At 42.2% G+C, this 14,956-nt stretch overlaps 1 protein-coding gene across 1 annotated transcript; it reads right to left on the bottom strand.

Moving 5' to 3' along the window:
• Window positions 1-3,320: 3,320 nt before the first annotated feature.
• On the bottom strand, window positions 3,321-11,309 carry KCNA5 (potassium voltage-gated channel subfamily A member 5). Its single transcript, XM_072653697.1, has one exon. It carries the CDS (start codon window positions 11,018-11,020, stop codon window positions 9,191-9,193), a length of 1,830 nt encoding a protein of 609 aa, XP_072509798.1. The 5' UTR covers window positions 11,021-11,309; the 3' UTR covers window positions 3,321-9,190.
• Between the last annotated feature and the right edge of the window lie 3,647 nt (window positions 11,310-14,956).

The following is a 14,956-nucleotide window of genomic DNA, read 5'->3' as shown; positions in this document are numbered from 1 at the left end:
TTTGGCCTTTAAGTCATAAAGAAAGATGAAGAATTGAGGGGAATGGGCACATAGGGCAGAGGGAACATAAAACTATTCATCACACAAATTCTCTTCCTTCTAGTCTCACATGCAAAGCCAGCTCAGGGAGATCTTATACAGGGATGTTTTTACTCATTGACACCAAGAAGGAGCAACTAGATGGCACTACAGTACCAGGCTACAGTGTGCAGGTAGAATGAGCCATCAGTATATCAAGGACTAAGCAAGGAGTGTTTGGGATAATGTGAACCCTTTCTTACCAAAGGGTAACATACCCACCCCAAGCAGCTTTGTCAGTCCCCAGAAAATATGATCTAGTAACTCTGCATGTGTATAGAGAATATAGGACACTGAATTGGCTAAGGGACCTCTGATCCTTAACATTATAGACTTAATATTGGAGGGAGAGATGAATCATAGCTGGTGGAGAGACTTTAGAAAGGTGAGGTTTGAGATTGACAAGATAAGAGAGGTGTGTGTGTGTTCATCCTTTGTTGCCAAAGAAGACCATGCCATCAGAGAAATGATGACATGACTTGCACTTGACTTTGTTTTGAGTGAGGGAGGGCTGTACAGGTCACCAGCCTCACTTCTCCTCCAGAGACATCTGAATCCAGTGACCAGATACTCATCAGGATGACTGGAGATGACCCAGGATGAGGCAATTGGGGTTAAGTGACTTGCCCAAGGTCACACCAGCGAGCGAGTGTCAAGTGTATGAGATAAGATTTGAACTAAGGTCCTCCTGACTCCTGCACTTGTGCTCTATCCACTGTACCACCTAGCTGAGGAAGGGGAGAGGAAGAGAGAGAGAGAGAGAGAGAGAGAGAGAGAGAGAGAGAGAGAGAGAGAGAGAGAGAGAGAGAGAGAGAGAGAGAGAGACAGTACAAACTTTTGAATGATTTATCCAGTGTCCTCAGAGCTATAGGCATACGGGGGAAACTGCACCCTCCACCCCCACCCAAAAGGTCCTTTGCTTACTGTGCCAGGACCCACTAGAGAATGACAAGAGCAGAATTCTTTGATGAGGTTGTTCTCTCTCCTGAGTCAGAGCCCATTTACTCTTGCTTATTCTGTTATCTACTTCATCTGTATACCTTCCCTAATTTCTCTTTTGCCACTTGCTTAGATAAACACATTTACTGGCTCTCTGTGATTATTTTTTGGTATAATAAGTACTTGGGGGAGGAAACTGAGCTAGATGAGAGTAAACTGTAACTCTTCCCTGTTTTAGTCTTGTTTTTAATCTAAATTCCCCAAAGTGCATCATCCCATTAGAATGCAAATATCCCATGTGTAAAAGAGAGATATGATTCTACACCAATATCCTTCTCGGAGATAAAAGAGTAATGAAAATAAGCCTCCAGTTAGAGCCTTCTTCCTGTTCTACCTAAAGTGACTATCACAGTCTCCCTTAGTGATATGGATTTTGAAGATCATAGCTGTCTAAATTTATTTCTACAATGCAGTCCACCCTAAATCCCTGTGACTCAGGTTTAAATGCTTCTTGGTGCTGTTTAGTTTTGTCCAATTCTTTGTGACCCCCATTTGGGATTTTCTTGACAAAGACACTGGAATGGTTTGCCATTTCCTTCTCCCACTCATTTTACAGATGAGGAAACTGAGGCAAACAGGGTTAAGTGACCCACCCAGGGTGAGATGACTACTAAACGTCTGAAGCTAAATTTGAACTCAGTTCTTTATGACTCCAACCCTGTGTAATGTTAATGGAATAAGAAGATCTTCCCATGCATTAATAGGCCTATGTGACCTGCTCTGAGCTCTGGCGAGCTCACAGCTGTGATACATCTTGAGTGACATACAGCCCATTGCGGGAAGGGAGGCCTAATGGAAGAGAGAGAGAGAGAGACAGAGAGAGAGAGAGAGAGAGAGACAGACAGACAGACAGACAGACAGACAGACAGACACAGACACAGACACAGACACAGACACAGAGACAGAGACACAGAGACAGAGATACAGAGAGACAGAGACAGAGAGGCAGAGACAGAGAGGTAGAGACAGAGACAGAGAGACAGAGACACAGAGAGAGAGAGACAGAGAGAGAGAGAGAGGCAGAGGGGAAGGAGGAACTTGCCTAGGGAAACTTGCTTTCTAGAGACCTAACAGAAAGAATGTTTTGAGATGTCAGCACTCCCATGATTGGTGATGAGTACCTTGCTAAATCTTGCCTCCTGGTATCCCAATAATGATGTTTGAAATAAATATTTTGGCTTTTTTCTTGGAGGAAGAGAGTTTATTACATTTTGTGAATCTACCCCAGAAATATGTATGCATATTCATAACAGCTTCTATGGGTATCGAATTAGCATTAGAGCCTGCTACTGTCTCCACTATGCCACCTAATTCTACAAACATCAATATACGTAGGCTTATGTGTAGTTTTAACACACCCTTTACTTGAATTAAACTGTTCTCTCAACTCTCCCATGAACATTCCACCTCTATGCCTTTTTTCACCCATTTTTACCCTGCTTACTTTGCCTTCCTATTAGTCTTCTGCCTAGACAATTCCTATCGATACATCAAGCTAGTGGAACGTGGCTGGTGCCTGGAGTCAAGAAGACCTGAGTTCAAATCTGACCTTGAACACTTACTAGCTGGGTAACGCTGGGTAAATCATTTGGCCTCTGTTTGCCTTGGTTTCCTCATCCACAAAACGGAAATAACGCTAGCACCTACCTCTCAGGGTTGTGAGGACCAAGTGATACAGTATTTCTTATTTATGTTATATACTTATATTTATTTAGTATTTCCATTATATTTCGTTTCTATTATATTGTTCCATTTGTTATTTTGCTATAATTATTACATTGCAATTTTATTTATTATGAATATTTATATTTATTATAATTCATTTGTATTATAATGTTTAAGGCACTTAGTACAGTGCCTGGCACATAATAAGCTCCATATAAATGTTAATTCTTCCTCTCTCTTCCTCACTAAATATCAAGTCTGTACTAATGACCCTAAAAGGAATTTATATTACTGAATTTTCTTTTTCTTTTTTCAGATCTGTGATTTCAATAAAACAGAGAACTCCTGGTGAGGAACTCCCCTCTATCCACATGCTTGTTTTTAGCCTTCCCTTCTTCGAGAGTGACTTGGAACTCTCTGAGAGGTTTTAGAGGCTGGCTCAGGGTCACACAGCCAGCATTGGTCAGAGGCAGATCTTGAACCCTAGCCTTCCTGACTCAGAGACTCAGAGAATACTCAGAGAGTATTTTTAAAATTAGCATTTTCCTAGAAGTATCATGGCAGAGAGAACAGCACTCCAGAACGGGAGCCAAAGTCCTGGGTTCCATTTTGGCTCTGATGCTTATTATCTATGAGTCCTAAGTTGAATTATTTCATTTCTCTGGGCCTGAGCTTCCTTATGGAAATAAAAGGAGACAAGATGATTGCTGATGTCTGTCAGCTTCCACTACTATGACTAAAGTATTTGGCTACAAAAAACTGAAAAACGTTTTTCTTTGAATTCTTACCTATGTCTTTTGAAATCCTAACCACTTTCATGTCTTAACTCAAATGCCACCTCTCCATGAAGCTCTCCCTGATAACTGAGACATCAATCTTTTCTGCCTCTGATTTTGCAGAGGATGTTGGACCTGGGCTAAGTCCTCATTCCATTCTATTTGGTACCCTAGTTACTTCTTCTGAGGCAGTGCAGTGGCTAAGAGTGTTGAACTTATAGTCAGGAGAGACCTCAGTTTAAATCCCACATTAAACACTAGCTAGCTGTCTGACCTTGGGCAAGTCACCTAACCTCTTTCAGCCTCAGTTTCCTTATTTTTAAAATGTGTGTGTTCGTCCTTCATTTTTGAAGAAGGCCAGTTTTTAAAATGAGGATAATAATAACACCTAACTCCTACAGTTATTGCAAGGTTCAAATGAGACAACATGTGTACAGCACTCTGAAAACCTTCAAGTACTATTTAAAAACAAGCTATTATTGTTCTCTTGCTGTTTTGACCAGCCTCTTGATTTCATGAAATACACAATACCCACTAAGAAAATCCCCTTTACTGATGCAACTCAGAACATATTTTGCAACTCAAAAAGTCACTTGGGGTACTAAGAAAATAGACAAGTTGCCCAGGGTCACAGAACTCATATCAGAGGTGAATTTTCTCAACTGGGAGGACAACTATTCTGCTATTCCAAAATGCCTCTTATGATCCCTGTAAAGCACTGCAGTGTTTGTTTCCTACCACTTCTGCTATATAGTGAGCGTCATTGAAAGCAAGGCCATGTCTTAATTACATTGTCTTTTCCCCCAGCACTTGCACAATATTAAATGATTGTTGAATGAATGATGATCAACCAGTTGAAAAACCCCAAAACATCCAAATGGTGGATGTAATTAAGCATTTAAGAAGGCAGTGTGGTATGGATAAAGAACATGAATGGAGGTAGGACCCAGGAGATCCAGATTCAAGTTCCAAGTCTCTCACTTTTTGCTATAAGGCCAAGTTTTGGGCCACTTCGGTCAAATTCCAAAGTTACTATCCTAGCTCTGATATTCTAGTGTCACAACGGATAGAGTACCAGGCCTGGAATTAGGAACATTGTTGAATCATTTCAGTCTTGTCTGACTCCTCATGACCCTATTTGGAGTTTTCTTTGCAAAGATACTAGAGTGTTTCATAATTTCCATCTCTAGCTCATTTTATAGATAAGAAACTAAGTAAACAGGGTTAAGTGACTTGCCCAGGTCTCATAGCTAGTAAGTGTCTGAGGCCAGATTTAAACTCAGGTCCTCCTGATTCCAGACCTTGCACTGTATCCATTGTATCACCTAAACACTTTATAATTATTATCTCATTTGGTCCTCACAATAGTCCTGGGAAATAAGTACTATTACCACCCTCATTTTACAGCTGAGGAAACCGAGGTAAACAGAGACTAAGTGACTTGCCCAGGGTCATATAACTAGTTGGTGTTTGGAGCTGGATTTGAACTCACGTATTCATGATTTGAACACCACTCTAGTATCTTTCCTAAGAAAACCCCAAATGGGGTCACAAACACAACTGAAATGACCCAATAATTACGTGTCTGATACATGGTAAGCATCAGAGAAATGTTAGCTGTTGTTATTGGAACCCTTAAAGATTTTCCTGTTCTGCAAATGCTTTCCACTCTTGTATCTAGAATCATACAACTCAACCATTATATACTGACTTGTTTCCTGCCATTTCACACATCTTTTATTTCCCATTGATTTCAGGAACCATGCCATCTTCTTTGTATCCCTCACAACATCTGACACAGGGTTGGGTCCATCGTAGGTATTTACTAAATTTCTATTGATAGACTGATAAAGGAAGTGGGCAAGGAAAGTCAACAAACAATCTCTCAGTTCTCCCTCAGTTATCGACAAAGCCATTATCAGTTTCCTGTCTGGCAAAGTATAATTGCTGTGTTATTACTTTAGTCTTCTGTCCCTCACACCAAGGGAAATGCTTTGCTATACCCTGAATACCACAAATGGAAAGGTCTTTAACACATATTAAATTACAAGCCCCAGTGAAATTGTAATTTCCTAAAAGACAGTGATTATGTGCTCCTCCCCACCCCCCACACACAGTGAGTTCATCATAGATTTGACAGCATGTATTCAATGAATATTTATTATCTCATATCCCAAAGACAGATAAAGGGAATTCTTCAGACATTAAAATTAATGACCAGGTAGACTTGATTGACCAATGGGGAATTTTAAAAATCAATATGGTACCTTTTAAATTTGCTTTCATAGAGTACAAGAAATCTCAAGGAAACTAGTTCTTCAACCCTGTTTGCAGAGTACCTGCTGCTAGCTTCCAAGGTAATCATAGTTCCTCCTAGCAAACTAAGAACCCTGTCCCATTAGCCAAAGGGAGATAAACCCTTTGGTCACTAGTGTTCTCCAGGGTTGTCACTGGCCTCCCGGAGACATTGGATAAAAGAGTCAGTCATATGGCTGCAACTTAAGACTTCTGGTTAGATTCTCATTGCTGATCTACCTTGTTACCTCAGTGTAGTTCTTCTGGTTATAGATCTTTGGTCCCCCCAGATCACTATCACCTTTACCACCAAATCCCACACATCCTACATGAAATATATATCCTTTGCCTTTTTTCCTCCATCCTCAAAATGTGATTATTATGAATGAAATCACATTTAAATCACATTTAATTTAAAGTTTTCAGAGATGTAGCCTGCCATTATTGGCCAAATATATGCCAAACAAGATTATGATTCCTCATAATCAGACCAGTAAAGGCCTATATGCTAATCTCTCTATTCCATTTGACCACCTATTTCTTAAGGAACAAATGTTAAAATCAACAGTGATCATTGGTAGTGATGGTGCTCCCCTGCAATCTCTGCTACTAGGGAAGACTGATACTGGTATTTTGCTTGAGTTCTAGAGTTTTGAGCTACAGTAGAGCTAATGCTGATTAGATGTCAATGCCGATTGGGTGTTTGACACCAAAATGATGAGCCCTAGGGAGTGGAAGGTGATCAGACTGTCTAAGGAAGGAAAAAAACAGCTCAGGTCAGAAAAAACTAATCTTCTGTGATCAGCATTTCGATAGAAGTGAGCAGCTGCTGCATTTCAAGCCTAGGTAACAGAGGGATACCCAGTCTCAATAAAAACAAAGAAACAAAAGCCAAACAAATAAATAGGTGAATAGACAAATAAATGAATGAATGATAAATAAATGGATAGTCAAATAAATAAATGAGCAAATGAATAGTCAAAGACAGACATACAGATAGATGGATAGACAGACAGATAGATAGTTTTGTTTTTTAAATAAAATTAACTGTGACTATTTTCCCTTTGGAGTTTCTGGGAAAAGGAAAAGATAACTGAAAAGAATCTAATTGCACTCTCAGTTTCATACAATCCATTCCAGAATTGCCAAACTGTATAAAAATGGAAGCTAAGGGACTTGAGTGGACTTGAATATAATTTGGTATTGGGTTTTGGCACTGCTGCTTTTCCTTTCTTTTAACTTGCAAATGAATGTGCTGAGTTCTGCTTACATTGGGTTTTCTACTCCTCAATTTGTATGTTAACACTTTCTGACTGAAAAAAAAAAAAGCCCACATCTGTCTGCATTATCATAACCACACCTTTTATATATTTATTTGTGTAGCTGTCTCGTTTAAATGCAAATTTCCAAAATTCATTTAAGCTTAAACAGCTATGTGAAGACTTGAATAGAAGTATAGGGGCAGGATCTGTAATTTCAGTGGTATAATGAAGTTCCAGGTGAAGAAATCCCTTTACCAAGGCAGGTAAGATTGACATTTTCTCTGCAACATATAGTCCTAGAAAGTTGCCCAGAGCACTGAGAGATGAAATCATTTCCCCAGGGTCACTCCATCTCTATGTATAAGAGGTAAGTCCTAAATCCTAAAAAGCTAGCTTTGAAGTTTGCTCTCCCTCCACGATATACCACACTGTTAGACACTGCACTGTATAAAACCAGGTATTAGCTTAGCCATTGTTATGGAGAAAAGAGAGCGGGAGGGTTAAGGATCATCCTCTGACCCCTAGGGAGGATTTAAAAAGTCATTCTGTGGATTATTTAACTGAGGGAAAAGCAATATCATTAATCCAGAACTCCAGGGCAGACAGCTAACACCAGAGAGAAATTTCTGTACATGTATACTTACTTTGGTATTTAGCCACCACCTCCCTGCCAGAAAGAAACAAAGAGATTCCAAACTGAGGGATTAAAATCTCTAAAGGCAAAGCAACAAGCTGCAGAAATCAACATTTAATGTGAATGAGCAGATCCTCTACATTCCCTGTAGCCACTGTATGTGGTAAAAGCATAGCACAGCTATCCCCCATACCATGGGGGGCTCTCCATGACTCCATCAAACACAGATCTCTTAGTGACTCCATGGTATGATAAAGGTCCTGTAGACCAGACTTCATTGTCTGAGAAGACTCAGTCTTGGTTCTCAGAGCTGTTCAGTGCTATGTTAAGCAGAGTTAAACCCTGAGGGAAAGAGAAACTTCAGAACGTCCAGGAGATTAGGGGGGTGGGGATGGGTCCGTTCTCCTGTTTCTTTTTTCACTTGATCCACATTGCCTGGTAGATGCTGAGTCCAAGAAGCACAGGTTCTTGGCAAAAAGCTTGTTAAAGTGATATCTTTACTGAACACATTCTGAGCAAATCAAAGAATATTGTACCTCACAGATTATCTTTCAAAACTATCCTTGCAAGGTCTTTGCTATGAATTCAAAACCGAGAAGACAAAGAGATTATTTTTTAATCACACACAAAAAAAATGATCAACTGTGGAAAAACAAACACTCCCCTCAATAAGGTAATGTTTTATTTCTGAGGATAAAAATCAAAGGAAGGAATTCTAAGAAATCTTCCTCCAACCTCATTAAAATGTGCAAAAAGAAAATCACACTAATTATTTAAGGCTCACCAAAAAACGCAGACTTGCCTTTCTTTGCAGAAAGTGTTCCTTTTCTAGAGCTAAAGCATTGAGTTCACATCATATCCAGAGATACACAAGCCTGTGGACATGAGAATTAGGACTGGCTTATGCTGAGAAACAAGTGTCTGTATAAGGAAGGTGCTGGTGAAATAGTGGTTCCCAGAAAAGCAACAGAAACTTTTTCCATCCATAAGCACAACATATTTATATAGAAAGAGAAAATGCCAGAAATATCTGAATTATAGTATAAAAGTTCCTTTCACCTGTCACACAAAAAATAGCTTTTCCCCCTATATTCAAATAAATATACTCAAACTTGCAACAAACATATCTGCAGTTTACAAAATCCCTAGCTTTTTCTTATTGGTTGTTTTTTCCAAAGGTTCTTGTCTGCATTTTCCCACTAATGGCTAAAAGTGACCAGGACTGCAAATACATACATCTTACTGCACTCACCATTTCAACAGTTTCCTGCGTCATGGAATGTGGTACTTTTTAAAAATAAGTGACCCTTTGGTGTCATGGAAAAAAGAAGGGGGAAAGAGAGGGAGAAGGAATGAGGGAGAAAATCAGGTTGGAGAACAGTCTTTGTATAATACTCAGTGGTACAAAACAGATTTCCACTATCAAGATCCCTCGTTCTGTTTCTCACTCTTAAATCTCCGCCTGGCTGTCTTGATGTCTTCTACAGATCTGTCTCCTGGCTTGTGTCCAGACAAAGGGCATAGAGGGATTTCCTTATGTCTACATTGCTTTTGACTTTAAGATTGCATTTTTCCGTGGGGCAGCTTTCTCTGTGAGCCCCTTCCATGTTTTCTGGGATTTTAGTAAAGGACCCTTTGCTCCCACTAGACTTCAGCTGATTCACACTGTCCTGTATTGAGCCCTGGCCTGTGGGGCTGACTGGTTCTTCCTTGAGGACTGCCCTTTCTTCATTGTCTGTCTCCCGATGATAGAAATAATTGAAGTTGGAGACAATGACAGGCACTGGCAGAGCTATGGTGAGGACACCTGCAATGGCACACAAAGATCCTACAATTTTGCCCCCTACCGTCACTGGTCTCATGTCCCCATAGCCCACTGTAGTCATGGTGACCACTGCCCACCAGAAGGCATCTGGGATGCTGGAGAAGTGGGTGTCCTGGTTGTCAGCCTCTGCAAAGTAGACAGCGCTGGAGAAGAGGATGACTCCAATGAAAAGGAAGAAGATGAGGAGCCCCAGCTCCCGCATGGAGGCCTGTAGGGTCTTGCCCAGGATTTGGAGGCCCTTAGAATGGCGGGAGAGTTTGAAGATACGGAAGACCCTGACCAAGCGGATGACCCGCAGGATGGCCAAGGACATGGCCTGCTGTCCATTCGAACTGCTGCCTCCTCCTACTCCCCCTGGCTGTTGCTCTGCAAGCTCAGTGCCCAGAGTGATGAAGTAAGGAAAAATTGCAACCACATCGATGATGTTCATGATGTTGCGGGAGAATTCCGCTTTACTGGGGCAAGCAAAGAAGCGTACCAGAAGCTCAAAGGTGAACCACACTACACACGTGGTCTCCACAATGAAGAATGGGTCTGCCAGGGTCCTGGGCATCATAGGGGCCACTGTGGGCCCCTGAGGCAGAAGATGCAGCTCCTGACCACCACCTCGGCTGGCGTTAGCGCTCTGGGGGTGAGCTGGAGGCTGTTGGGGTAGCGGCGGATGGTGAAGCACTTCCCGTTCATCCCGGAACTCAGGCAAGGTCTCAAGACAGAAGGTGATGATGGAGATGAGGATGACCAAGACGGAGACAATGGCGATGCCTCGGGCTGAGCCAGAACTTTCCGGGTACTCAAAGATGAGCCAGACCTGCCTCTGGAACTCATTCCGGGGCAGTGGCTTCTCCTCCTCTTTGATGAAGCCCTCATCCTCCCTGAACCTTTCCATAGCTTCGTCCCCTAGTTGGTAGAAGCGGATCTCGTCAGCAAACACGTCCAAAGAAACATTGACTGGCCTCCGCAACCTGCCCCCCGACTGGTAGTAGTAGAGGATGCCGTCAAAGCTGGGTCGGTTGCGATCGAAGAAATACTCATTGCGCAGGGGGTCAAAGTAGTGCAGACGCTTGGCAGGGTCCCCCAAGAGAGTGTCCGGGAACTGAGCCAGGGTGCCTAGCTGAGTCTCGAAACGCAGGCCCGAGACGTTGATGAGGACACGTTGATGATGGAGGGCAGATGACCCTAATCCTTCACCCTCCGACATGCCCAAGGTGGAGCTTGTCTCTTCTTCTTCTTCCCCCTGTCCAGGAGGTTGCTGTCTCACTGCCCGAGGAAGTTCAGGTAAGGGACGTCCACCTAGGCCGTCGCCTCTCCCCCCACGACCACGGCCAGACCTCCTCGGCTTCCCCTCCTTGGCTCCGTCGTTGAGCTGCCCAGTCGCGGGACTCAAGAGCTCTTCCTCCAGGTTGGGGCCGCTGCCTCCCCCAGCCTGCTCTCCTTTCCCGATGGCCGTGGTGCCTCCGTTCTTCAGGGTGACCAAGGCAATCTCCATGGGCCAGGGCCAGAGGCATGCTGCGCCCCCGCCTCTTGGCTCCTCCGTCACACTCTCTCCCTGTGCCCTCCCCAAGCCCTCTGTTAACCTCCTGCCTGGTCGCCCGAATCTCTGCGAATGCTCCCTGCTGGGGTTGCCGGAGCGACTCCCAGTTAGTCCTGACGTCAAGAAGCTGCCCTGGCTCTTTTCTCTCTGCAAGCTAGTCGGTTACCAAGCAGCATAAAAGCTTCTTTGCAAGCAGATGCAATCTTACACTGCGCTCTCCATCAGCAAGGCACTCAGCCACCACCCCCTGTAGTTCCCTCCACCTCTTTCATTCTCTTCCTCCCCTTCCCCGCTTCGCGACTCTCACTCCCTATAGCTCTAGCTAGTCCTGCCAGACAAGCGGCATAACATCACCCCCACCTACTCCCTTCCCTCCTCTCCCAAAACACTGGGGGCGTCACCCTGTGCAGAGGCACAGCTGGAGTTAATGGTTTGGGAGAGCAGGGAGAGAGCAGGGAGAGGTGCAGAGGAGGAGCACAAGTTGTGTACGGGAGAGAGACAAGACTCCCCTGGGCAAGAAGATGAGAAGAGCTTTGTGTGATTCTGCTCACCTGGGATTCTGCAATACGCTGGATGGACTTAGGCGGGGGAGTGAGAAGGTGAGAATATTGGGTCGTTCCACTATGGAAGAGATGAAAATGATTCTCATTCTCTCTCCCTCTCCCTCTCTCTCTCCCTCTCTCACCTCTCTCTCTGTCTCTCTCTCTGTTTCTCTGTCTCTCTCTGTCTCTGTCTGTCTATCTGTCTATCTCTGTCTCTCTCTCTGTCTCTCTCTCTCTCTCTCTCTCTCTCTCTCTCTCTCTCTCTCTCTCTCTCTCTCTCTCTCTCTCTCTCTCTCTCTCCCTCTCTTTCCCTCTCCCTCTCCCTTGTGTGTCCCTGTGTTTCTGTCTCTCTCTATCTCTCTTGTGTCTATGTCCCTTTATTTGTCTCTGTCTCTGTCCCTCTTCTCTCCTTTTCTTTATCTTTCAGCAGGGGTGGGGTTGACAGAGTCCTCAACTAGGGTTAAAATGATTCAAATGATCAACAATTTAAAAAACAACACCTTAACAAACCAGCAAAGAGACCTTTTCCATCTTTCTTACACTTACAGGTCAGAAATTATGTACTGTCTAACCAGGCTTCAACTCAAATGAGAATCCACATTCCCAATACATTTCTTCCCTAAAAGCAGCAATAGATGTACTTCCCTTAGACTCATTCAGGCAGCCCCAGGTAGGCAGAATCAAGGAAACTCTTTTTTTATTATTATTATTTTATTTATTTTTTTTTAATGTTCTACAACCACCACCATAAAACTTAGATTTATACCCCCCCCCCACCTTCCTCCCTCCCCAAGACGGAAGGAAACTCTTTGAATAACCACACAACTCTCCACTCTCAAGACCAAATCTTACCAGAATAGGAAAAAGGAGGAGAGGACTAGAGACCCCAAGAAGGATTGAAAATTCCTTATAAAAGTTGGTTACTTCCTTTGAATATTTTACAGTTCAAAGTACTACATTTGGAAATAAAGGTTCTGTATAAGTGGTGAGTAAGGGAAACTCTGTACCTGTTTCCCTATTTGTTTTACGAATGAGATATATAATCCTGCCTCTCCCTGCCAAACTACTCCCAGCCGCAGCTCCCCATTTGTTCAGTGTAAGCTGGGTGTCACACTACTGCCAGGCTCTACTTACTACCTTTATTCCAAATACCTTACTACCTTGAGCAAACCTTTAGAATTTCATTTCGAGGACTTTCTCTTGGACTTACTTCCCTACTTACTTCCCAGTAAAATCTTAGGTCACTAAATTCTAGGGGCAGCTAGGTGATTCAGTGGATAGAACACCAGTGCAGGAGTCAGGAGGACCTGAGTTCAAATCTCACCTCAGACACTTGACACTCACTAGCTATGTGACCTTGGGCAAGTCACTTAACCCCAATTGCCTCATCCTGGGTCATCTCCAGTCATCCTGATGAATATCTGGTCACTGGATTCAGATGTCTCTGGAGAAGAAGTGAGGCTGGTGATCTGCACAGTCCTCTTTCACTCAAAACAAAGTCAAGTACAAGTCACGCCATTACTTCACTGATGACATGGTCTTCTACGGCAACAAAGGACCAACACCACACATGTCACCAAATTCTATCTGTTCTTTTTTTGAACATTTTGATATCTACTCTCCATAGATTTAAGGCTAATGTCAGAGTATTCTTGACTTTCTTCTCTTTATCATAAATGTTAATATGGAATGCTTTCTTCCCTACAATGTTTCTATCATATACTTCACCAATTTTTCCTTGTTGATCAGAAATGGAAACTAGGTTCACTTACTCACCACTTATAAAGAAACCCTATTTCCAAATGCAGATTAACCTGGTACCAACTACTCTGAACTGTAAAATATTCAAAGGAAGTAATCATCTTTTATCAGGAATTTTCAATCCTTCTTGGGATCTCTCCTCCTCTCCTCCTCTTTCCTATTCTGGTGAGATTTGGTCTTCAGAGTGGAGAGTTGTGCAGTTATTCAAAGAGTTTCCTTGATTCTGCCTACCTGGGGCTGCCTGAATGAGTCTAAGGGAAGTACATCTATTGCTACTTTTAGGGAAGAAATGTATTGGGAATGTGGATTCTCATTAGAGTTGAAGTTTGGTTAGACAGCACACAATTTCTGACCTGTAAGTATAAGAAAGATGGAAAAAGTCTCTTCATTGGTTTGTTAAGGTGTTGTTGTTTTTTAAATTGTTGTTCATATACATACGTATGTGTGTATATTATGTATCTATATATACATGCATATGCATGCAAACATGTATGTATGTATGTATGTATACATATATAAATATATACACGTGTGTGTTTGTTTATTCCTGAGCGTGGAATCAGGAAGACTTATCTTCCTGAATTCAAATCTGGCCTCAGATACTTACTAGCTGTGTGATCCTGGGTAATTCACTTAATCCTGTTTGCCTCAGTTTCTTCATCTGTAAAATGAATTGAGAAGGAAATAGTAAACTACTCCAGTACTTTTGCCAAGAAAACCCCAAATGGGGTCACCAAAGTTGGACATGACTGAAACAACTGAACAAGGACAAAAAAGGATGGAGAGAGAGCTCTCATGTGGCTCACACAGGTATCTATGGAGGTATATAGATATATGTGTGTTTGTGTGTTTTATTGCTGGACTTTCCCTTTACATCACATTCCTCCTTCTGCCACCTCTAGATCTAATCCTCTTTTGGGTCAATGAGTTTTGCCCTTTGGGGGCAAACAATTAAGCAAAAGAATCCAATATAGTAACTCCTTCTGATGAGGTATCCAGTATTCTGTCCCCACCCCACCCCCATATCTCTCTTTCCTGGGGACTGGAGCTCATGTCATCAGTGGCTCTCTCAGAGAGTCACTGCCTTTTCAGTTGCTAAACATTTGAGATGCCCTTAGTGATCTTTCATTTGCATTTTTGTAGTCACTATTTGTATCTTTTGCTTATTTCATGCAGCATCAGTTCACACAAATCTTTCCATATTTTCCTGAATTCCTCATATTCATCATTTATTATAACAGAATAATATTCCATTACAAATTCCATTCTGTACTATTCCATAGTCAATATGTGCCCACTTTTTTCCCCAGTTCTTTGTCACCCAAAAAGTGCTGTGAATATTTTGGTATATATTGGGCTTTTGAATCTGTTTCTGAAGTCCTTGGAGGGAGAAATCCAGATGTAGAATTATAGGGTTAAAAAGTATGGAAGTTTAGAAACTCTTCTTACATAAATCCAAATTGAAATCCAGTATCCTTACATTTTGAATGGACAGTTCAGATAGATACATAGATACATAGATACATAGAGATAGATACATACATACACACAGAGAAGCATAGATATATGTATATATGCACACATACAT

The sequence above is a fragment of the Notamacropus eugenii genome, chromosome 3 (assembly GCF_028372415.1).
Source record: "Notamacropus eugenii isolate mMacEug1 chromosome 3, mMacEug1.pri_v2, whole genome shotgun sequence".
Taxonomy (NCBI): Eukaryota; Metazoa; Chordata; class Mammalia; order Diprotodontia; family Macropodidae; genus Notamacropus; species Notamacropus eugenii.
This window is presented reverse-complemented; position numbering and strand designations above follow the sequence as displayed.